The sequence below is a fragment of the Camelus ferus genome, chromosome 4 (genome assembly GCF_009834535.1).
Source record: "Camelus ferus isolate YT-003-E chromosome 4, BCGSAC_Cfer_1.0, whole genome shotgun sequence".
NCBI classification, from domain to species: Eukaryota; Metazoa; Chordata; class Mammalia; order Artiodactyla; family Camelidae; genus Camelus; species Camelus ferus.
The window spans coordinates 69,935,947-69,960,795 of NC_045699.1; the positions used below are offsets into that span (position 1 = coordinate 69,935,947).

Sequence of the window (24,849 nt, forward strand, 5' to 3'; positions counted from 1 at the left end):
GATCTCATTCATTCACTTATTTGCTGGTTCACGCAACAGATACTGACCAAACATGGCCATGTGTCAGTGCTGACCAGGAGACTGGGAATCCACAGGTGCATTGGATAGACGGGCACCTGCTTTCAGTCTGGCATGGGGATGTGATCCCATAAAACCACAAAGATCCTGTAAAACTGCAACCGAGGCAGGAAGAGGGAGATGGAGCCAGCAGGGAAGGAACCAACCCTATTAGGAGTCAGGAGTTTTGCTGTTCCAGGCAGGGGAACAGCATGTGCCAAGGCCCTGAGGAGGGATGAGAGAAGGGTACAGAGAGGAGAGTGTGCACCCCTGCCGGTGCGAGGAAGGGGGTCTGGAGGGAAGACGAAAGCAGCTGGGCCAGAATTCACTTCCCATGGAGACACCTTCACTGCCTTGCATCAACACTGAGAAAACGCTGCAATTTTTTCTCTCTTTTTAGGAATAAAAGAGGATTTTATTTATGCAAAAGCTCCTCCCTGCTCCCCAGGCATATTATTTTATTTTCTAAGTTGACCATAGCAGGCTCTAGCATCATTGTGGAAAGGGAGTGGGCTGAGAGGAGGCAGAGGCTGGGGCGTGGGGAAGGAGCAGGGTGCGGGGGGCTTTGGGCTCCTCCTGAGCTCCCCGTCCTCCGTCAGCTCCAGCCTCTGAGGCCTCAGCTCTTGCAGACCAGTGCCCCCTCATTTTTATAGTCAGGTTTTTCTTCATAACCCTAGCTGAAATGGTGCGTTCGTGTCGTGTGTGTGTGTGTGTGTGTGTGTGTGTGTGTGTGTATGTGTGTCTTGATGTAACTATTCGTTGATTGGATGAGTCACGGAGCCGTTGGCTGGGCTGCATGTTGGGGTGCAGAGGGGAGTGGGGGGTGGCTGTCTCCCCTGCCCTGGTCCAGGGCTGACTCCACCCTGGCTGGCTGGTCGCAGGGGCCTTCAAGCTCTACGACTTGGACAACGACGGCTACATCACCAGGAACGAGATGCTGGACATCGTGGACGCCATTTACCAGATGGTGGTGAGAGGCCATGACCCATGGGGTGGGGGCGGCCCCAGGGGCGTCACATTTAGTGACTGGGCCTGGCCCGCAGGGAGCACCTCCTGGAGTAAGTTGGCCAGGCGAGGGTCCCTGCCTGGGGTTGGCTGCACATCTGCACCTTGGGGGGCAGGTGAGGGCTGGGGTGAGTGGGATGCTCCCGAGCAGCATTGCAGGTGGTGGGGGTGGGGAGGGGCGTGGACGGGAGAGGTGGTCCTCCTCTGGAACCAGCCCAGGTCCGTGGGGAATACATTGGGGCAAAGAAACTGAAGCTCAGAGTGCCAGGAGCCACCCCCACCTCTTCGTCCCTGGCAGGGGAACACTGTGGAGCTCCCCGAAGAGGAGAACACCCCTGAGAAGAGGGTGGACCGGATCTTCGCCATGATGGACAAGGTGAGACCCCCCGCCATAGGCACCACTGACCACCTACGGGCCTGGCTCAAGGCCGGCGGCATGCCTGGCGTGATGGCCTCTGGTCCTGTCGGCAGCCAGCCCCTTCAAACATCCAGGATTTTAAGTAAGTTTGTCCAACACTTTTTCTTTAACCAACTTAAGATTTGTAAGCTTTTAATTTTTTTTTTGCCATAGACCCCTTTGGCTTTCTGAAGAAGTACTTATGGACTTCTCAGAATAATGGTTTTAAGTGCATCAGATAAAATCCATAGGCTCAAGAAGGAAGCTATTTTGGAATACAGCTATCGAAATATTTTTTAAAAAGAATTTGTGATGTGGTGTTATATGGGCTTCCGTATGAGCACGCTGGATCATGAGAGACAGTGGTGGGTCTGACGCCCCACGATGCTGAAGCCGTGACACACACGTGGGAGGCACGTGTGGTGCCTGCAGCAGCCGTGACGTGCTATGAAAGTGCCGTGCTCCCCACCGGTGACACAGTCACAGGTACCGCTGGTTCTGGGGGGACCGTCACCTAGATTCCGCATGGAAGGAAGAGCTCAGTTTCAGTTAGAAGTTAGTGAAAAGAAAGACCCCCACGTCCCCTGTTTTAGTTCCTAGACCTGCTGAATTCTATCCGCAGACCCCACGTTAATAAAACCTTCTTTATATCAAACTTTGCTTCTAACCTGAAATAACTTTGTTTTAAATGGGAATTCGACACCAGGATGATAAGGAAACCTAGTCTTGTCTTAAAGAAAAGAATACAATGACAGTGACCTTGGGCTTATTATTACATCCTGCCTGGGTGCAGGTGCTGGCCCTGAAAGCTTTGAGCCCGAGACCTTACTTCCTTAGTTAAAAAAAGTGAGATCAGAAAAAAAAAAAAACCCAAAATTTGAAAATAAAGTTTAAAAAAACCCAAAATCTTAAAATAAGTTTTTTTTTAAACCAAAATTTTATAGAGGAGGGTACAGCTCAGTGGTAGAGTGCGTGCTTAGCATCCACAAGGTCCTGGGCTCAATCCCCAGTACCTCCACTACAAAAAAAAAAATAATACTAATTTAAAAAAATACATAAATAAACCTAATTACTGCCCCCCCAAAACAAACAAAAACCCCCAAATTTTAAAATGTTTAAAAAAATTTTTTAATAAAGTTTAAAAAAAACCCAAAAATCTGAAATAGTTTTTAAAAAACCCCAATATTTAAGGTAAAGTTTTTTTTTAAAACCCAAAAATTTTAAATAAATTTATTTTTTTTTAAAGCGAGATCAGCACGTGTCAGAGAGGCAGTAAAGACACGCAGGCTCAGACTGCACTGGCCTCCCAGTGTCCTCAGGGTGTGCAGCCAGGAGCACTAACTTTCTCGCAGGGAGGTTCAATGTGATTAACACCAAGGTGTGAAACCCCGCATTCAGACTTCCCTTATTTTGGGAAGCAAAGCCCACGCTGGAGTCAGACTGGGTATAAAGCTGCTTCCCCAGTTAGCAGCCAGGGGACCCTGCGTCAATGACCGCACCTCAGCATCCCCACGGGTACCGTGGGGAGACAGCACCTCTTCTCAGAGTGTTGTGAAGACCCCAGGAGATGAAGGGTCGCACGGGGCATACACGGACGACCCTGGAGGTGTGCTTGCTGGAACCCGCATCACGCTCTGCCTCTGTGGGTGCAGGACGAGGGGCGGGTGGTCTCCAAGGCCTTTTTCTTTGCTCTCACGGGTTTCCTTGTGAAATATTCCAGGAGAAGGGATTCTGGCCCAACCATTTCCTCCCCCAAGAGATCCCCTAAAATCCCTTTACACGGGCTTCGCTCAGCCTCCTGGCGGGTCTCCCGGCGTCCAGTGTACGCTGCTCCAGGAATGGCTTTGGTGCCCTTCCAAGGCTGGCCCCAGAGAAGTGCTTCAGGCTCTCAGCCCTGTGGGATTAACCACCCTTTATGGGGATGAACCGCAGTGGTGATGGTAATTGTGGAGTTAGGGGCACATCCAGTTTGCCAAGCACTTTATGCGGCTTGAGCTCATGGAGTGCTCACCCCAGTGCCGTGAAGAAGCCGTGCAATTCTCTCCAGTCCCCAGATGGGGAAACAAGGGACCAGAGAGATGGTCTGCATGCCTGAGGTTGCCCAGCCAGGAAGTGCCCAGGTCTGTCTATAGCTGACTTCTCTCACCGTGAGCTGCATTGCCTCCCTCCTGACCTAACTTTGGAAGCTCTCTTGGGACCAGCCCCAGGCTGGGCTTGGGGAGGAACTGTCCAGGGTCCAGGCCGGAGGCCCCTGGCCTAGGAGGCTGGTTGTCCCTTCACCTATAACCTCCTCTGTCTGCTCACAGAACGCCGACGGGAAGCTGACGCTGCAGGAATTCCAGGAAGGCTCCAAGGCGGACCCGTCCATTGTGCAGGCACTGTCCCTCTACGACGGGCTGGTATAGTCCAAGGCCCAGAGCTGGGGTGAGTGGAGGGGAGCCTGGGGCATGGGGCAGGGAGAGGGGGCAAACCAGCCACAGGACTTCTAAGGTTGACAGATAAGTACCTGGGCTTCCTGGGGGCACTTGGGGAATGTAGCTGGTTGGGGAGGCCTAGGAGGCAGGGCCTTCAAATCAGCCAAGGCACCTCTGTTTTTGTCATTATTATATACCCAGATTCAGCCTGAGAGTATACTTGAATAGAAGCTTCCCTGGTTTGAAAACACTCTGAAAATCACAGTTCTCAGCCAGGGCCAGGGGCCTGGGAGGACAGGGGTCTCTCATCCCTCCGTCGGATGGCTGGAGACCTCAGCTCTTGGCTTTCTTGACCAATAGCTCAAACGTGGTTTCTTTTTTTGTCCAGTCAGATTTGCTGTGCCGGATGATAGCGTACCCGCAGAGGCCTCTGTTTGCTGGCAGAGAACTGACCCCCATGGTCCTGCCCGGCTATAAACACCTTTGTATGGGTTTTCTGGTGGACGGCTGATGCACTGTGTTGGTGTAAGCCTAGGACCAGAATTGCTGGGACGTAGAACGTGGGTATATTTAGCTTCATAGATACTACCCGACAGTTCTCCAACGTGGTTGTACCATCACACACTCCCACTCGTAGTGGGTGAGAGCTCCCATTGCTTCACATCTTTACCAACATGGGATCTACCCTGTCTTCTAAATTTCAGCTTTCAGTTTTGGTGGGTGTGATAGCTTGTTGTAGCTTTAATTTGCATTCCTCTGATGAGCACTGAAGTTGGGCACCTTGTCACACGTGCGGCGCTGTCTTAGTTACCTATTGCTGCGTACTGCAGTGCTGCAAAACAGCAGCGGAAAAGGACAGCCATCGGGAATTTGGGTACAGCTTTGCTGGGCGTCTTTGGCTCAAGGTCTCATGAGGATGCAGCCAAGCTATCAGGACAGTGACCAACCATTCCAGTTTGCCCAGGACTATCCTGAATTTAGTGCTGAAAGTCCCATGTCCCAGGAAATCCCTCAGTCTCAGGTAAACTGCGCTAATTATTAGCGGGCCAGGGCTGCAGTCTCATCTGAAGACTTGGCTGGAGGTAACCCACTTCTAAGCTCATTCATTGGGTTTTGTAGCCTCGCCATGTGACCCTCTGCATAGGGCTACCTAACAACATGGCGACTGGCTTCCCCCAGGGTGAGCTTTCTTTCTGGGAGGGAGGGAGAGACAGAACCCAAGATGAAAGCAGTCTTTTTACAACCTGATCTTGGGAAGCAAGATCTCATCACTTTTATTTCCCAAGAGTGCCTTGGCTACTTTAGACTATTCACATTTCTTTTTTGGGGGGGGGGCGTAATTAGGTTGGTTGATTGATTGATTGATTGATTGATTGATTTTTTTAAATGGAGGTACTCGGGATTGAACCCAGGACCTTGTGCATGCTAGGCATGTGCTCTACCACTGAGCTGTATCCTCCTCCTCCTATTTGCATTTCTATATCAGTTTTAGAATCAACTTATAAATGTCTACACACATACAAGCTGGGATTTTGATTGGGATTGAGTTGAATCTACAGTTCAATTTGGGGGCGGGGATTGGCATCTTTATAATGTTGAATCTTCCAATCCATGAAGATGGTATAGCTCTCTGTTTATTTAGGTCTTTAAAATTTTTTTCTCTATCATATTTTTACTATTTTTAGCTAAAAGATCTTTCACATCTTTTAGTAGGCTTATTCCTAGATATTTGTTGTTTTTGATGGCATTTTAAGTAGTAATTTAAAAATGGTATTTTCCATTTGTTTCTGGTTTATAGAAATTCGATTGTTTTTTGTTTATTGATCATATATCCATGGTCCTGCTAACTTCATTTATTAAATCTTTAGAGTCTGCCTTAGATTCTTTTCAATTGTCTGCATTTTATTTCTTCCTTTCCTATCCTTCTGCCTTTTGTTCTTTTTTTTTTTTTCTTGCTTCCTTGCAGAGCCTTGCAATCACATAGGCATAATGAAGGTAAGCATTCTCGTCTCACTCTTGGTCTTGGGGGAAAGCTTTTAATAATTTACTGTTGGTTAGGATGTCTGTATCTTGGTCTTGGGGGAAGGCTTTCAATAACTTACTATTAGGATGTTTGTTATAGGTCTTTTTGTAGATAAATTTTTATCAGATTTAGGAAGTTTTCTTCTTTTTTAGCTTGCTATTTGCTATAGCACTTTTTTTTTAAAAAAAAATTAAGAATGATGTTGAATTTTATCAAATTTTTTTTGCATTTATCAAGATGCTCATATAACTTTTCTCCCTTTTTTGTTGTTAATATGATGACTTACACTGATTGATTTTTGAATGCTAATCCACCTATGATGTGTTTTTATGTACTATCAGATTTGATTTGCTGACATTTTATTTAGGAGGCCTGTTTTGAAGCTTCTAATATTATTATTTTGCATGAGAAATCCTTTTTCATTGAGGAGATATTAGATAATATATTTGAAAAGAACACCTCAATAAAAAAGTTCATTTGGAAAAAACCTTCATATACAACCCAGATATAACCACTGTGAACATTTTGTGTCTACAGTGATTCAAAAAGAATTGAACACTTCCAAACACTTAATACTCAGTAACTAGGTCACATAGGAACATACAATCAAACCAATTTGTAAAGGAAATGTGACAGTTATTTCTATAATCTTGGAAATGCTCAGTGTGCAGCTCTGGGCCCCCTGGTACATTCTGATCTGTTGTCTAATTTTTCAGAGTCCCCTTTTGTGAATTACCACCAGTGGCCTCATTGGCAACTGTCACATGACAGCTGCTCTGTTTCCTCTAGGCCATAGAAAATTGGTACAAACATAGGTTCTTGATGTATCCCCTCCAAGAAAAAGTTGTGCAGTATAATTAATTTCTTAAAAATGTGTGGTTATGTTTGAATTACCCTCTTTGTTTCTGTCTCACAGCTTTCTATGAAGATACATGTGTATATATTTCCTCAGCAACAATGAGTTCATAACCATACGTTGTTGACTTTTTTCTTAATGAACAGCTTATAGGAAACATTTATTTTTTTTTTTATTTTGGAGACTCAACACTAAGAAAAGAGATTTTTAATGTGTTTTACTCAATTTGGCTTAAAGTTCATATCCTGTTGTGTCCACGTCAGTTTTCCTTAATACAATTTATGTGGACATATATCTTACCCTCACCAGAAACGTGATGGCCAAGAAGGTGTAGTTTTATTTCCACGACAAGATTTTCAGGATGACAAGAGCCACTTTTCTATAGCTTGTACCAAAAATTGCCCTCCCCTTTTCTTGGGCCTTCTTATTAGAGCCTGCCTGATAGTAATTATATCCAGTTTGTGTTCTGTCATTTTTGTGAATTATCTGCCTTCTCAGATTCCTGATGTATCATAATTCTTAGATAAATTACTGTTAGATAATTCACTGGGTTCGTCAGGAACTGAGATCATGCATATTTTTTGCATCACTAAATTTTTGTTAGAGACCATCATTTTTAATAGCTGCATAGTATTCCATTTATGGCTGGGCCATAATTTAACCAGTCTTGTGGTGTGGGACATTTAGATTGTCGGGAATTTAGGGGTGGATTAAAACAATTTTAATTATGGAAATATTCTCATGCAAGAGTAGACAGAATGTGTAACTCCATGTACCCATCACCTAGCTTCACACTCACCGATTCACGGCAATCTTGTACCATTTTTACCCTCCCACCCCCGACCTCCCCCTCCACACACAGTGGGTTATTTTGAGGCAAATTCAAGGCATCATATCATTTCATACATAAATATTTCAAAATGTATCTCTATAAGAAATGATTCTTTAAAAATTCCATGATACAAAAAAAAATTCCTTAATATGCTCCTATTTGCACTTGATATTTCAGTTTCCCCATTGTCTGTTTTTTTCACTTTGTTTATTGGAATCAGAATCTGTATAATGTCCACAGATGGCAACTGGTTGATAGGTCTTATAAGTTTATTTGAATCTGTAAGTTTTCCCCCTTTCCTTTCCTTCTTGCTGTTTGTTCAAAAGCACATTCAATAGAGTTCCCTGCAGTCTGGAGTTTGCTGAATGTGCCCCAGGGTGACGTTAACAGGTTCTTCTGTCCCCTGTTCTTCCTGGAAATGGCAGTTAGAGCTGCAGGCTGGCTTGGCATTGGGTTTGGTCCACTTTGGGCGAGAACATCTCCTGAGTGGGGTTGTGGGTATCCACCAGGTGCACATGACATCAGTGATGTCAGCAGCCATTGATGATTTGGTGCCTTGACCCATTCATCCATTAGGTGGTGCAAAATGGTGATATTCTGCAATGGTCTTCCCTTCATGGTTGGCTGGGTTACGTCCACCAAGGGAAACTGCTCCTCATCAACTTGTTGGTTACTCTGAGGCTTAGTTGTGAAGGGGTGGACCCTTGATTCTTGATCAGTTGTTGTTGGGTTTTTTTTTGGCAGGAGGGAGGTAATTAGGTTTATTTATTTGTTTGGTTTTTCAATGGAGGTGCTGGGGATTGAACCCAGGACCTCATGTATGCTAAGCGTACGCTCTACCACTTGAGCTATACCCTGCCCCCTTGATCAGTTTTCAAAATGAGTTGGATTTCTAACATCCTTTAGAGGTGAAGTTTTAAAAAATATATGTCATTATCAATTTATGGATTTAAATGCGTTTGATGAGTTTCATCATGTTTGCAGTTTTCACCGGCAGACACAATACTGCAGATCACAAAAGTTCACAGATTGCCATGGAAGGCAAGGAATGTGACTGGAGACTCAACCGAACCTCCTGGGGCTGGCAGGGGGACCTGGCAGGCTGAGAGGACCCAAGCCTCTTCCTTGGGTGCTCTGGCCTCTCTCTCCCTTGGCAACTGCACCACAATGGCCACCCCAGCTCTGGTCCTACGGGGCCCTCCTTCTCCCCCAGGGCCCTCCACATAGCTTCTGGTTAGTCCAGACAGTATTATTAAGTCATTGCACACAAAGCAGGAAAATGGCCCCCTTTCGATCCAACACCTACCCTGTCCAGTGGGGAGCAGGACATTGGATTGAAACACAGGAATGGAGCAGTTTATGGGAAGGATCTGGGGGTGGCGCAGACAGTAACAGAGATGACCGTCCCCAGTGCTGCTGCTTTAAAAAAATTTACTGAGGTGAAATTCACATAACATAAAATTAACCATTTTGAAGTGAACAGTTCACTGGCATTTAGTGCATTCAGTGTTGTGCAACCATCACCTCTGTCTAGTTCTAGAACTTTGGCCTCACTCCAAGATAAAACTCCATAACTGTTTAGGAGTTTCTTCCCCTCCCCCACTTCATTCTTACCAAGCCTCTGGCAACCATCATTTACTTTCTGTCTCTGATCTGGATGTTTTATATAAATAGAATCATATAATATGTGGCCTTTTATGTTTGACTCCTTTCACTTAGCATCAGGTTATCAAGTTTCACTCGTGTTATGGTGTGTAGCAATACTTCGTTCCTTTTCAGGGCTGTATAGTATTCCACTGTGTGGCTAAATCACCTTTTGTTTATCCATTCATCCATTGATGGACATCTGAGTTGTATCCACCTTTGGGCAATTATGAATAATGATACCATGAACATCAGTGTATATGGATTTGAGTACCTGTTTTCAATTTTGGGGGGATATACCTAGGGGTTGGATTGCTGAGTCATATAGTAACCGTGTTTAAATTTTTGAGGAACTGCCAAACTGTTTACCATAGCAGCTGCACCATTTTACATTCCCACTAGCAACGGTTGAGGGTTCCAGTTTCTCCACATTCTCATCAACACTTGTTATTTTCTGGTTTTATCCTAATGGATGTGAAGTAGTGTCTCGTTGTGGTTTGATTTGTGTTTCCCTGGTGACGAATTCTGTTGAGCATCTTTTCATGTGCTTATTGGCCACACTGTTCTTAATGATTGCAAACTAGTTTACCCTATGGCCCTGCCCTCATTTATCTAGGCCATCCCCAGAGAGTGGACACTGAGTTGCTCCCTCCGTTTTAATTTTGCTCTTACAGGTGATCCTGTAGTAAACATCTAATTGATTCCTTAGGGACAAATACTAAGCACCAAGTGTGTGGGTGAGAGGATGTGCCCCTTTCTAGGACTGGTGACATGTCATGCCACCTTGTCCCCTAATTGACTCTTGCCAGCTCTGTCCCCCTGGCAGCCAACTCTGAACCCGCCACACCTCCTTGTGTCTTCCAGATGCCCGGGTACCACTCACCTCCTCCCGTGCCATGAGGCCACCTCAGCCCCAACCTCACTCTCCCGTGTCCACCCAGCCTCTCTCCGCATCCACCCCCAGCCGGGCTGCCCTGGAACCGCGAGGCCCGGCTCGCCTCTGCCCTGCCCCACACCCACCCGCCGCCTGAAGCCACCGGCGCCAATTGCCAACAACCTCTGCTTGTCTGGAAAACAGCAGCACGGATGGGAAAAGGCTCCAGCCCTCTGCAGAACCAAGGACTCGGCTGCTTCGCAGGCAGCCCCTCGGTCCCTCCTGCTCTTCTGCGTGTGTGCTTATTTTTTTTTTTTATTTCAAACAGACATTGAAAAAGAAAAAAAAAAAAACTACCTTCTGTCCTAGAAGAATCAGACTGACCACAGGGAGAAGGCCTGGGGGATGTCAGAGAACTCTGCCTCCCGCCTCCTCCTTCGAAGCCGGAGAGGCCGCGGAGTCCCGCGGGGGCGGGGCGGGGGCTCGGTGGGCGGGGCCCCGCCTGCCTAACGCGATTGGTCGTCCCATCCTCCAGCTGCAAAACCACCTGCGTGGCTAGGATGACTGATTACGATGATGATTTTTCTGTGATAACAGTATTGTGCTTTTCGTGGGGAAAGTGAGGTTTTTTTTTATACATATATAATTGATATCTTTTATTTATTGGTTGTTAACTGTTGCTGCTGCCTCATGTGTCCAACGCTCCCAGGGATGCGGGGCCCACCGTTTACACGTGCACGCCCTTGACCCCCTGCTCAGCGCTCTTGGGAGGATGGTGGCCTGCAGCGGCCGAGAAGCCAAAAAGTTCTTTTTTTAGCTTTGGTTCAGATACCGTGCTCGATGTTTGGAGCAGGGAAAGGTGGGTTTCTTAAATGGCGAATGCACTGTTCCCTCTGGCCCGAATGCCTCCTTCTGGGATCTCTTTTTCTCTGCTTCCTGTTCACCTATCTCTCTGTCCCGTGTCCTCCTCTGGGTCCGGAACATCTTTTCTGAGGACAAACAAGGGACATCTTTCGGTTTCTCAGCTCCTGCTTTAGTGTGTGCAGCGGCGTGGGGAATGTCGAGGCTTATGCTGAGACTGGGAGCTGGGAGGAGGGGGACTGAGTCCCTAAGGAGAGAGTGAAAAGGGCGTGAGCAGGTGTAAAGGCTGCTTCTCCCTCCTCGGTGGCTGGTGAAAATAGTCGCTCATTTTGCCTTCCCGCCTTCCTGCCTGCCTCGGCCCCCGCCCCGCCCCCTCGGGACAATATCCTTCCTCCCTTCCTTCTTTTAGCTCAAAAGCCAGGAGGGATGGGGGAGAGAAGGGCTGCACACAACCCCATTCAGGTAGCTTCTTGGGCCATGTTGCTCACTGGAAGGTTCTAGCTCTGCCTGCCACTGAGACGGGGCAGCCTCAAACTGTCACCATAAAAGTCAGACAACCTTGGACCAGAGGCCGGGAGCCCGAGGCTGGCCCTGGCTCTGTGATTGTGGGCAACCCCCTGCCCTGTCTGGGCCCCAGCTCCCCCGGCTGCAGAGCCAGGAGGCCTGGGCTGTTGGATCTGAAGACTCTTCCATGCTGTTGCTAATTCTGAGCTGGGGTTTCCTGCAGCTGGTGATTCTGCGGTCTGTGGCTAAGTTTCCAGACCCCAGCAGACACAGGGACTGTCTGAGTCACTCTCTTGTCTCTTGGCACAAATCTTCAGGGACACCGCAGCCAGTGGTTGTGGTGTGTGGGGTCAGGTGACACACCTTGTCCCTCCCCACGTGCTTCCTGGTTCGTCCTGGACTCTTGAGCTATCCTTTTGGCCAGAACCCATCCTAACCCAGGGAAGGCTTATGGGGTGAGAAGCAGCCTCCCAGACTGTTCAGGGCCAGACTGGAGTCGAGAATCCCTGCTGCTTCTTTGCAAAGTCGGCAGACTGTCTCTCCCTGCTCATCCCGGCCCCAGGAGAGGAGGAGCTGGCCCTCAGCTCCCACTTTGAATTGTCCTTGATCTCTACTTTGCACGTTCCCAGGAGACCAGAGCTTCTTCTGCTCATTAACCCTCAACCAGCAGACCTTCTGCCAGACTGCCGTCTGCCCGTGTGGGGCTGGCATGTCCACTCCTGCAGGCTGGACTGCTCAGCCAGCCCCCGCCTCTCCCTTCTTGTGTTCACAGACCCTTTGGCTGCACTCTGTCTCCCCTGGAAGCCCCCTTGATCCTATGGGGTTGGGAGCAGCAGTGCCATTTTTACAGGTGACTTTGAAGCCTGGCTTCTTGGGGCCCCTACGGTCATCTTCCTGCTCAGATCCCTGGCCAAGGAGGCCCAGGAATCACCACCAAATCCTGCAGTTCCTGAGCCTGGCTCTGACCTAGGATCCCCAGGCAGGAGAGGAACTTGGTGGCTTGGGGCTGGAGGGGAGGAGAGTGGGGTCTATCCCCAGGTCCAATCCCTTCTCTGGCCCCCGCCTGAGCCTTGATTTGCCTTTCTGGGCCAGCGGGCAGGAGCTGTTGTGCAGCCTGCCCTGGAGGCATCAGAACAAAGGGCTTGTGGCTGAGGATGATCCAGAGTGAAGCACGTGGGCCCTCCAGCTGAGGCCTGGATCCCCAGGCATCTAGGGAGCTGTGCTCAGAGCCTTCCCCCAACCTTCTCGCCTTTTGGCCTTTTGCTTTAGAGCCGCAGGTGTGACTGCCGGCCTTAGCAGGCAGTACCTTGGACCCATGCCCGGAGACGGTCCAGAGCTGCCGGAAGGGCCACCCTTCTTGGCAGGGTGCTGGACACTAGCCATTTTTGCCCGAGGTTGCTGGTGGGGACAGTTCCATCCCCTCCTGTCACCAGGCCTCCAGCTGCAGCCCCCTCGGAGCCCTCAGCAGCCTGCAGGCCTCTCTCCCCAGCACCGTTTCCTGCCCCAGGCTCAGCTCCATCAGCTGCTGCTCTCCGGGGCTTCCAGACCAGCCAGAAGCCAGGCTCTTAGTCCCTCTGCTGACCCTCGTTCCCCCTCCCAGGAACAGGGACCAGCCTCGGGCAGCCCTTCTGCAGCAGCCCTGGCCTCTTCCTCCCAGCATCCACTCCCAACTCTGTGTTGATGGTATGTAGGAGAATGTCATGAGTTCCCAGTATTTAACCAGGCAATGTTTAGCATAGGTCAAGGCAAGCGTGAATGTCCTCCTCTTGCCCTGAAATGGTTTTCATTTTGACAGCCCACTTTCAAGACAACAGCTGCACCTGGGCTTTCAAGAACATTGTCTCTTTTCTGGGAGGTTGGGGAAGGGTGGGGTTCCAGAGCCCCCTGGGACGAGGCAGCCTCTGCTCTGGAGAAAGCCCCATTGCTCGCCTAGTGGAAAACTTCGCCTAGTGGAAAACTTCGCTGTTCCCTAGTGGTTTCAGCTTCTAAGGGATCGACGGGAACGTGGGAGCGCCTCCTGGTGGTGATGATCTGTAAAGGCATTTGGGGGCTCTGACCAGCCAAACGACCCGAACTGCAGACGGGGAGGTGTGGAAGGGGCTCTGATCTCACCCAGGCCCTGGGCTTCCAGCCCCACCTTATTGGCAGCATGTGTCCCAGACGCCCCTCTTCTAGGTCTACCCCAGGGATAGCAAATGAATTAGCATAAGGGCACTGTGATGGGAAGTCTTGCCCCCTCCTTTTTTAATATCTGCGGAATAAACCCAATGGTTGATTTTTGAATGAATAAAAGGCTTTTGTTGAATAAACAGCTGGTCCCATCTTCTGTCTTGGCATCTAGGCATCTCAGGCTTTGTCTGCTCCCCATGACTGGGACAAAAGCAGAATCCTTCCCCCAACTCCCACCCCCGCCCCCCACCCTCCAGGCTGTACATTTCCATTTTCCCTGTGTCTTCGAAGTTGATCCATGACCCCGGAGAAGACCACAGGCTCCCAGTCTGACTTAGTGACCAGCTGTCTCCAGGACTCTAGGCAAGTCACTTCTGCTCATTGGGACTCAGTTTCTCCATCCGTCCAATGGGAGAGAGTCTCTCCTCAGCCCACCTGACGGCCATCGTGGGGAGCAGCTATGAGAAGAGTCATCAGAGCCCTTGGCCAAGGTGAGAGGCCAGTGTGCCATCTGAATTCTCATGGTGCCTCCCCCCAGAGCCTGCAGCTTTGGAAAGGAATTTGGGCAACTCTTGGCAAAAAAAAAAAAGCAATGTTTCCTGGTTGGTGGTTTTCTTTGTTTGCCCCTCTGAGCCTCTTTTGGGGGTGCCGACCTGTCTGCATCTGCTGGTGTGTGTTTCTGGGGAAGGGGCAGGCCCTTGCCCTGGGGGTGTGGGCAGGGCAGGGCGAGGCCCTGGGGTGGACGGGGCCACATAGCATGGCCAGGCCTCTTCTCGTGCTCCTGTTGTATGTTGTCCATGTCTCGCCAATTAAACACGCTTCCAGACTTGTCTTTGCCTCCCTTGTGTGGACCTGTTGCTTTGTCTGTTTCTGTTCTTTTTTTGTTTCATGTTAGGTTTCTTCTTTCTCCTGTCAGACCCTTTCTCTGGCTTGGGGTGTTGTCTGCCCAGTTTCCCCAAGAGAAAGACTGTGTGGGGTGAGAACCTTGGGCATCATGATTAAATCAGAACATTTCAAGGAGTGTTTCTGTGAAGCCAAGGATTCAGCTGCGTGAGCCCCAGACCCACCCCACGTATCACTCCCAGCATTTCCATTCCCGCCGTGTCATCTCTTGGGGGGGGTCTCTAAAGGGTTCCTCAAAAGGTTTAAGCATGTCTCAAAACATTGACCAAGGCTAGTGGTTCCCAGAGTGGAGTGTTGGCAGAATCACCTGGAGGTTTGTTAAAATGCAGCAGGCCATCCTCACTTTGAAAGTTTCTGATTAGCTAGATTTGGGCTGGGGCCTAAGGAGGTGCATTTCTAACCAGTTCCCAGGCCATGCTGATGCTGCTGGTCTGGGACCCCACTTCTTCGGGAACCCCTGGGGAGCTGTGGGCACTGCAGGATGCCCCAGTGGGTTCTAAGGAGTCCAGCCTCCACTTCCCGGGGATTCAGGCTAATTATTCACCCGCGTGTAACTTGCACCGTCAGGCACTGAGGGCCCAGAGACTCATCGCTCACTGAGTGGAGGGGTGTTTCAGGAGGGGAGGTGGGCAGATGAGTAGCTTCTGTGGGGGAGGGTCTCAGGAAAGGCACCTCATGTTCTGGTGGTTGCCATGGCTGCCGTCTGCTGTGGTTCCCCTCAGCCTGGAACCTGGGGTCCTGGAGGGGCCTCCTCTTTCCCCTCTAGTTAAAGTAACCAAGTGTTTGCTCAATACACATGGCGTGGACTCTCCTCCAGCTGGGTGTTTTGGGAAGAGGGGGATCAGAGGAGGTGACAGTCTTTGCCACCTGGAGCTCCCCAAGGAAACGTGAATTAGGAGACCAATAGAAGGCAATGTCACATAAAGAACGTAACTGCCGGTTAGAAATCTCTTACTGCTCTTGGCCAAAGGCTCTCGGAAGATGCAGGAATGTGTAGATTGATAAGATCAAGCAGCCAACCTGAGAATGAGCCACCACCTGCAAAAACAGGTTGTGTTTCAGCGTTGGTTTTGTGAAAGGAACCATCAGATCGATACCACCTGGGAGACAAAGCTGGGGGGCCCAACATGACTCCCACTTCGGGGCTGAAGCAGCCACTGAGAAGGAGGTGCAGAGATGGCACTCTCCATGGCCACGTGGGCACCCAGCGTCCTGCCTGGCTCTGGCAGGGTCTGGAGGGAAGATGCTAGAATTCCTTCAGACACACGGAAGGGACTCCAAAGCAACGTGGGATGGCAGTGTGGGACGGTGGTTAGGGGCGTAGAATCCAGAGTCAAACCTTGTTCTCAGTCCAGCCTCCACCGCTTGACATTGGTGTGTGTTCTAAGTGATGGGGTTTTCTGGTAAAAGTGTGGACTCCAATTAAAGGCAGGTGGTGACTCCACAGCCCCTCCCCGAAAATCTTGCCACCAGATGGAATATTACAGCAAAGCAAGTCTTAGATGAAATTCTGCCAAATGTCCAAATATTTGGCACAAAAGGTACTAAAGACCTGTCTGTATAGGGAGTTGGGGTTGGGGAGCAGAACCCCAGGGACCCCAGAGCACATCTCCAAAGGCCCCTGGCTGTGGACCGTCTTCCCTCTTGATAAAAAGGTGCTGAGTTCCTGGGAACCTTTCTAGCAACCTCCATCCACCTTACCCTTCTATGAAAAATGATTTCTAACATCCTTTTGCTAATGAATAAACTCTGTAATGTAGGTTTTAATAACAATACACATTTAAAATGTTAATGTGATCCTTTCTGGGGAGCAGAGTCCTGACTAGGATGTTAAAATACTAAGGGACTGTCTCTGAGATGGAGATGAGGTAATTTACATGCGCATACACTCTGATTCCCACCATTCCACCAAAGCATCGAAAGTCAATGCGTGTGTGGGGGTAGCTTTCTCTGGGGAGACCAGGATCTGGCTCAGAGGGCTGATGTGAAGGTAGCTGGGGCAGTGTTTCTAGAATATGGTAAGTTCTCAACAGGTGTTAGCTATCACTGGAGGTGGCTCCGGTCTTTTCCAGGCAGCCTTGGGAGGCATTCGCCAGGACAAGGTTCAGAGCCTCTGCTGCGTGGGCACATGATGGATCATAGTCCCTTGCTCTGGGTCAGGTTGAAGTCTGGCCCAGGCTACCTTGGGCAGCTCACTGTGGGTCGAGGCCTCTTGGAGGCACAGACCCAGTCACTTCCTTCCCATCTGGGCCACCCAATTTACCAGGATGGCTCAGACTGGCTGCCATTTCCTAGGTGTGATAGTGGGCGAACCTCTCAAGATGAGCCCAGTTTTCCCACTACAAGCATTCCACTCTGTCCCCCCTGCCTTTCCCAAACCCCAAATTCACGTGTGCATGATGGAAAGCATCTCTCTGAATCCTACTCCCAGAGCCCAGCTCAGGGCATCACCAGGCACAGAGAGAAGAGTAAGAAGAGTGAGCGGTGGGATGAGAGACGGGGAATGCCATGCCGACCCCTGCCCTGATGTGCGACCCCTCCCTCCACCTCCCTGGCTTGGGTCCGCTGCATCCCTGCCCCTTGGGCATGTCCCACTGTGAGAGTTTCCAGTCCCAGGGACAGACATTTTATATCCTCTGGTCTGGCAGGGACTGGTTAGGGCAGTGGCATGGAAAGGGGCTTTGAAGTCCTCCTGAGTTTAGGAAAAATGAGCTCACATAGTTATGGTGGAGCGTTCTGCTTTCCCCCATATCCTTTACCCGCTTTAGCTGTGCACAGGGCTGCGCGGACAAAAGGACTACCTTTCCCAGCCTCCCTTGTAACTGAGCGTGGCCACGTGACTCCGTTCGGACCAATGGGATGAGAGCAAAAAACAACTTCCCTTCCTCGGCCCCTTTCCCGCTGGCCGCACCTTGGATTCTGCAACGGTGTTCCTGGAACCTGGGTACCGACCCCAGGGAACGGCCACACCAGCCCTGGACTGTTTACACTAGGATTATTAGGAGGTAGAGAAACACACTTCTAACATGATTAAGCCATCCTTTGGGTCTGTGTCAACGGCCACATTTTTATTCAACCTAATGTACTGAGTGATCCATTCGGGCATTTTAAATGAGCAGATGACGCCTGCAAATAGTTGCATCTAAACTCTCAGTGTTTGCCAAAATGATTTAATATAGAACCATCCAGTGCGATGTGCTCCCCACGTGGCCTCTTTTCACTCTCGCCTTCCCACCTCCCTCCCTTTTTCCTCTTCCTTTCCCTATGTGCCCTCCTCCAGTGGGAAAGACTCCTGGGGGGAGGGCTTTCTTTTGCTGAAGGATTAGTAATAAGGGGGGGGACTCTGCCCTCTTCCCCACCTCATAAGCAAGGAGGCCCTGCAAGACTTAGCCAAGTGGGTTTTCCCTGGGAAACTTCAGTGAGGACAGGCACCATGCAGGCTGGCCTCACACTGGGCACAGGAAGGACCTTGCCAGGGGCTTCAAAATGGGGAGAACAGGACCCCTCACAGTCTCTTCAAACTCCCACCTCGGAAACTGTGCTCTTGCCCCAGAGACCTGAAATAAAGCCATCACATAAGCAGCTCTTAAGGGTAACAAATGTGATGAGGAGAGACCGGGGAGGAACAGGGACGAACGGCCGTCTGACAGAGGGGGCCTGTTTTAGTCACTGGACTGCTGGCTGCCCCGGAGGGGAGGGCAGGTCTCTGTGATGTTGTAGAGGGCCCATTTTAATTTCTGAGGATTCTGAAGACCCAATTAATATGTGATGTACCAAAAGACCTTCTTTGCTTTAGGAGGAGGATTTGTGCAACGGCAGAGGCCAGAGCCGGGACCTGGGGTGAGGGTGCAACGGCTGGCCTGGGAGGAGGAGGGAGGGGCGCCCCGTGGCTGGACGGGGATCATCATTATCGTTAGTAGAAACCTCCAACCCACTCTGGGATTTGAATTCAAACTTGGGAGCTCAGGCCTCAAACCAACTAACCCCGTGCTGGCTGTTTTCTCAGTGATTTCCAGGCAGCAGCCCAAAGCTAACTGGAGTCCTTCCCCGGCTTCCACAGGGATCAGCAAGAGCCAGGTATGTGTACGCTGTGTGGCCACAGTGTCAGGCTTGGGCCATGGCCTTTGATGAATGTGCTGGTGTCTCAAGAAGCAGCACACCCTGGAAGGTCATGAACCCCAGCCGCAATTGGGCACTGCCAACCAAGGGACCCTCCGTGGGGTGGGGCTGAGCGGGGTGGGGCTGAGCCGTTCTCCCCACCTGCAGCCACCAGCGGGCCTCCTGCAGGAGGAGGGGCCGGGCTGGCCTTAAGGAATGGCAGGATCTAGGTGGGGAGGAGGAGGGGGAGGGCATCCCAGGCAGGAAACAGCAGGTGCACAGGTACAGAGGTAGGACCATAGGAGAGAGCCACACGGGGGGAAGGGAGGAGCGCACGCGGGGCTGGTGGCCGGTGCCTCTGTTTCAGTGAAGCATCTGACTTCTCTAGGATATGAGTTTCCACAGACAGAAGGGACACAGGCCACCTTCTGGGAGTCGACCGCAGCACAGGCCTGGGCACTCTAAGCTTATCACCGGACGCCCTCTTACTGTGCCTCTTGGGAAGCCTGGCCTAACGGCTCTTCTCTGTAATTGGCCCATTTTAACTGTTAACAAAGTGATCACAACTCTATAGAGCATGAGAAAAATAGCAACCCTGAGCTGCGCTCTGTTCTCCTGCATTTCATTTACTCCTTACAGCACGCCCCCTTGAGGCCAATCCTAGTATTGCCGCCCCACGTTTTACAGACTACTTTTTTTTAGAGGCTGCTTGAGGCCCAGAGAGAAAGAGGCCAGTCTGGTCTTATAGTCTGTGAGGGGCTGCCAGGCTCCAGTGAAACTGTCTTTGGCCAGAGGCAGGGTGTGGGAAGAGGTAGCTTCTGTTAAGTCCAGATCTGGGCACTGGCTGTTCGCCTCCGGTCTCTCCCAGAAGCTGGTGCTCAGGAAGGTGAGGTCTGCAGGGAAGGGGGCCTGCCCAGCTGGGGCCCATCACTGGGGGGGGGCCTTGCACCTGGAGGGAGAAACAGCTCAGAGGCAGGTTGGGGGAGGCAAGAGGAGGGGCAGGGGCAAGGGCTGGGCCCGCTCACAACCTGCTGGATGCTGGGGGCACTGGCTCCTGAAAGTCCCAAGCCTCAGGGCCCCATCCCTGCTAGGGGAAGCCACTCAGGCTGGGGCAGGTGGGAGGGGGCCTCCAGGGTGCAGGAGTGGAGGTGGCAAGAGGTGCAGAGGCCCAGGACGCCTCCTGGGCAGGCCTGGAGCTGTCAGATGGAGTGATCAGGCACTCACGGTGCGGAGTACACTCGTTAGCATCACGTGACAGGGAGCAGGCCTGCTTGGCTGGGGCTGGGCTCTCAGGAAGTGCCTACGTACAGCTGCTGTTCCCCCTCGGCTCTGCCACCACGGTCCTGTGTGCTCTCCTCTGGTACCCAATGAGGTAGCTACTGTCCTCATCCCCATTTTCAGATGAGGAAACCGAGTCTCAGAGAGGTTCAGTGACTTGCCTGGAGTCACACAGCTAGTAAGTGGACGAGCCGGGATTTGAGGCCAGGCCTATTGGACACAAAGCCGTAACCACCACTGTGATCCATCACTTTTGGCCTGGTATCTTCTCTCTCGGGGCGCCTGGAACCGGCACTTCCCAGAGTCTGGAATTTTCCACAAGGCCACGGGCTACGTCCTCATGTGAAGAAATGTCACTTTCTTGATGCAAAGACCAGTCCGACCCTTGGCTCCCTAGAACTGCCGGCCCCCAGCTGGGTGTCCTTGGCTGGCTTCTGGCCTCTCCCTGTCCCAGACTCTCCAAGAAGCAAAGAAGGAGACAAGCCAGCCCCTCCCATGACCTCCACCCTCGCCCTCCTGGCCAGTCCTGGGACAGGCAAGAGAAGGGTTTCTTCCACGAGGAGGGATCGGATCGACCCTCGCGTGGCCTGGGGAGGCCTGGAATTCCAGGGGGCAGGGTGGGGCCTGGGAAAGCCTGCTCTCTCCAGCAGTTTTGGCTGGTTTCAAGACATCCCCAAGCCACCCCGCTTGCTGTACCATCTGGCTGTAAAATTAAGCGCCGCAGAGGAGGCCCGGGGGGGGGAGGAGTGCCCTCTTCTCCCAGTTTCCGGTCTCACCAGCATAATTAGTTATGTTTTTTCCCCTGGATTCCAATCCTGCCTACACCCCTACCAGCTGTGGAGTCCAGGGTAATACTGAATACGAACCTTGTCGAGGCTCAGTTGCCTGTCACGTGGGGATGGTAGAAGCCAGAAGTCCATTTCTTATAGGGAAGTCAGTGAGAGTCAATAAAACAATGAGTCTGAAGGCCTTTTGCACACGGAAGCAGTTAATATGATTGTCATTATCCAGTTCTCCTCACCCCAAAGTTACTGCCCTTTCATTTGGTCCAGTTTTGATCCAGCCATATGGCTCCAGGCTTCTGTGTCTCACTGCTCCAGCCACTGCAGAAACTGCACTCCGGATCTGGGTCTGAGTCCGAGAGGAAAATACGTGGAGTCAGGAGCCCATGCTGAGCCAGTCACGCGGCCCCTGCCCTGACTACAGGGCCCCCCCCACCCCCGCCCGGGGAGCTGTCTCTGGAGCAGCCCAGAGCCCGACAATCCTCAAGGTGCAAAAAGGACACTGCAAACGGCAGGGAAAAAGCCCCTGCCTCCCGCTCAGGGGGGACCCAGGTGTTCATGGTCTCTGTGCACAGGCAAAGCTGCCAAGTGCACCTAGGAGGGGTTTAGACCTGCCCTTGCCCCTGCTGCGCCCAGCCCCCCACTTTCCTGGAGCCAGGAGGACTCACAGGGAAGCTGGCCCCAGGACCTGGGCTGAGTTTGCATCGGATACATCCCTGCTGTTTGGCAGTCTCTGTTACTAGAATCAATACTTGGAAATTCCCCAGATCAATACCCAGCACAAAGTGGCCTGAGCTTCACCCAGGCCAGAGGGAAACTGAGAGGACAGAAAGACACAGGGATGGAGAGGGAAAATGAAACGTTTCCCACAAAGTGAAATGAAATGATTTGCAGCGTGTCTCTATTTCTTTACAAGCGGAAGGAGTTTCTCCAGGGAGCAGCAGCCAGGAGGGCACCTGGCCACTTCTGGAGTCCCCGTCTCCGCCGTCCATAACCACCCTGGCCTCCTGTCAGCCAGAGGTGCAGTTCCAGAAGAAGCACCAGCTGGTGACGCTGAGCAGCTTCTGTTCCTCATTTGTGTGTGTGTATTTGTGTCTTACAATTGAAAACATAATTTATTCAACACCCTAGTTGCCATGAGAGCACTACAAAAATGAAAGACCAAACTAAATTATATCAACGGAATGGACTTCAAATGTTTAACAGATCTATACCAGAAACACAGGGAAAAAGCTCTTTTGAGGGAGTGGGTACAGCTCAGTGGTCCAGCACATGCTTAGCATGCATGAGGTCCTGGATTCAATCCCCGGTACTTCTGTTTAAAAAAAAAAAAGATCTTTTCATTCCTATGAAGTCTGAGGGTTACTTTCTGATACTATATATTGCTGGCTACACAGAAGCAGTCATTAACTGAGAGTGTACATTCTGATAAATTGAGTTAGACGTTAGACAGCAAAGTTGTTTCTCTCATGAGTTTTTTAATCAAGGTGAATTTCATATAATGTAAAGTTGACTATTAACCATTTTAACGTGAACAATTCAGTGGCATTTAGTCGATTCACCATGTTGTGTAATCATCACCTCTGTCCAGTTCCAAGACATTTTCATCACCCTAAGAAGCAGCCCTGTTCTGATTAAACAGTCACTCCCACTGTCCCCTGTCCCCAGCCACCAGTCTGCCTTCTGTCTCTATGGTTTTGTCTTCTGCATGTTTCATGTAAATGGAATCACGCAATATTTGTCCTTTTGTGCCTGGCTTCTTCCACTTATCATGATGTTTTGGCGGTTCATCCACATTGTAGCATATGTCAGGGCTTCCTTCCTTTATATGTGCTCTCTGATCTTTCAGATGGGAATCACCGAGCCCATGTAGACCACTGGGAGGGAGGAAAGCTCCTTTCCACAGCAGGTTTGACTAAGGACAGACCCTCCAAGTGGCTCCCATCTGCGCCCAGAGGGGCCAGGAGGGAGCAGGGAAGATGGTGTTCACAGTGTACGCTGCCTGCTTGCGGTGAGGAATAAGCCACCACCCGCAGAATCCTCACATCAGCATGGATGGCACACTTTTTCTCTGTTTGCCCATCTGCAAAGTGGGGACCACAGCAGGACCTGCCTCCCGGGATTAATGTGAGACTCACAGGGATTAATGCACAGAAACTTTGCACGGGGAAAACAACACTCTTTAATTTTGTATTTATATGAGTTGATGGATGTTCACTGAACTTACTGTGATAATCATTTCAGGATGCATGTAAGTCAAATCATTATGCTGCACACCTTAAACTTACGCAGTGCTGTATGTCAATTATATCTCAGTAAAACTGGGAGGGAAGAAAGAAAGAGAGGAAGAAAAGAAAAGAAAAGAGAAAGAAAATACTCAACAACTGATAAGATGACCCTGGCTGCCGTTCCTCCCCCAGGCAGACCTCCACAGGAAAGCCCACTATGGTCAGAAAGGGCTTTGACATCATAAACTCTAAGGGCCAGAGGCTCAAGTCCGGTCCTAGGGACTTTGCCTGAAGGGCGCATGAGTTCTCCAGATCTAAAGGCTAACACTTTCTCTCTGGACTGTGCTGGGTGGTCACCGCTCACACGTGCTCTGTCCCCGTCTTAATTTCAGATCCCCCAGGAAAGGTCCTGAGTCAAGGATTCAAGGGTTTTTCTGAGAGGTGACTCCAGGGAACTGATGGCAACAACTTTGAAGGTGGGTATTATGATGCCCATTTTACAGATGAGAAAACAGAGGCTCAGAGAGGTTGAGTAAACTGATGTTAACATTATACTTGGACCCTTGGTAGATTTTTAAATTGTATTTTCTTTTCTTTTGAATTGAAGTATAGTCAGTTTATAATATGTTAATTTCTGGTACAGCATAATGTTTCAATTATACATTCATATTAATTTTCATATTCTTTTTCATTACAAGTTACTAAAGATATTGAATATAGTTCCCTGTGCTATACAGAAATTTGTTTAAATTATTTTCTTAAAAGCCCTATTTTCGTGGCCAGCAAACGTGTTGAACATGTTCAACTTCATCAGTAAACCAAGAGATGCAGACGAAAATAAGTATGAGACATTTTCATCTACCATCTTGGTACAGAATTTTAAAATGACATTCAGTACTTCTCAGCCATAAAAAAGAATGAAATAATGCCATTTGCAGCAACATGGATGGACCGAGAGATCGTCATTCTAAGTGAAGTAAGCCAGAAAGAGAAAGAAAAGTACCATATGATATCACTCATATGTGGAATCTAAAAAAAAAAAAGGACACTATGAGCTCATCTACAAAACAGAAACAGACTCTCAGACATAATAAACAATCTTATGGTTACTGGGAAAAGGGGTGGGAAGGGATAAATTTGGGAGTTTGAGATTTGCAAATGTTAGCCACTATATATAAAAACAGAATTTTAAAAAAAGTTTCTTCTGTATAGCACAGGGAACTATGTTCAGTATCTTGTAATAACCTTTAATGAAAAAGAATATGAAAACGAATATATGTATGTATATGCATGACTGAGACACTGTGCTGTACACCAGAAATTGACACATTGTAACTGATTATACTTCGATTTTAAAAATTTAATTTAAAAAAATGGCATTTAATATTGGGGAAGGTGGAGGAGAGTAAAGACCTCCACTCACTGCAGATGGAAGGATATTCATTGGTACAGACTTTTTGAGGGAAATTAACAATATGTATCAAAAGCCATAAATACATAGTCTCTTCAACTCAGAAACCTGCTTGTGGAAAATTTTCCATCGAAAATAATTACAGAGACGTAAAAATTCAGCTACAAGGTGCTCACCGAGTATGAGAAAAAATAATAGCAATAATCACCATTGCCTTGTTTGTATTGAGAAAAACCATTCAACAAGTGGAAATGCGGAAAAAAGAGGGCTGAGCATCCTTTTAATGTTGTTGGATGTTTTCTAACAAGCCCACCTGAGGGTCAACTGATTCTCTCAGGAGTTGTAAATTTGACTTTCTAATCACCATCAATTAAGGATCAGACATTTTACAACTCTGTGAAGTTAGAAGCTAGTTGGTAGACAGCTGATAAGGTGCAAAGGTTTTGTTTTCTGCCGGGTAGAAAATAACCTCAAAGATGATTCCAGTGTTGTATCTAACTTAGCAATTGATGT

At 49.5% G+C, this 24,849-nt stretch overlaps 1 protein-coding gene and 1 long non-coding RNA gene across 4 annotated transcripts in view; both read left to right on the forward strand.

Annotated features, from left to right (window-relative positions):
* The window catches only part of NCS1 (neuronal calcium sensor 1), a 50,702-nt gene extending 36,926 nt beyond the window's left edge, over nt 1-13,776 (forward strand). For 2 of the 3 annotated variants that reach the window (XM_032478651.1, XM_032478653.1), the window contains exons 5-8: nt 939-1,027; nt 1,361-1,438; nt 3,766-3,883; nt 10,093-13,776. In XM_032478651.1, coding sequence (XP_032334542.1) covers nt 939-1,027; nt 1,361-1,438; nt 3,766-3,864 — 266 coding nt within the window. In that variant the 3' untranslated portion in view covers nt 3,865-3,883; nt 10,093-13,776. Of the gene's footprint in view, nt 1-938; nt 1,028-1,360; nt 1,439-3,765; nt 3,884-5,839; nt 5,869-10,092 lie in introns of all 3 variants that reach the window. The other variant, XM_032478652.1, reaches the window with a different exon arrangement.
* Nucleotides 13,777-17,416: 3,640 nt separating this feature from the next.
* Nucleotides 17,417-23,484, forward strand: LOC116662994. The gene is made up of 3 exons (XR_004318999.1): nt 17,417-17,544; nt 18,546-18,616; nt 23,318-23,484. It is a non-coding gene; the product is annotated as an uncharacterized LOC116662994 (long non-coding RNA).
* Nucleotides 23,485-24,849: the final 1,365 nt, after the last annotated feature.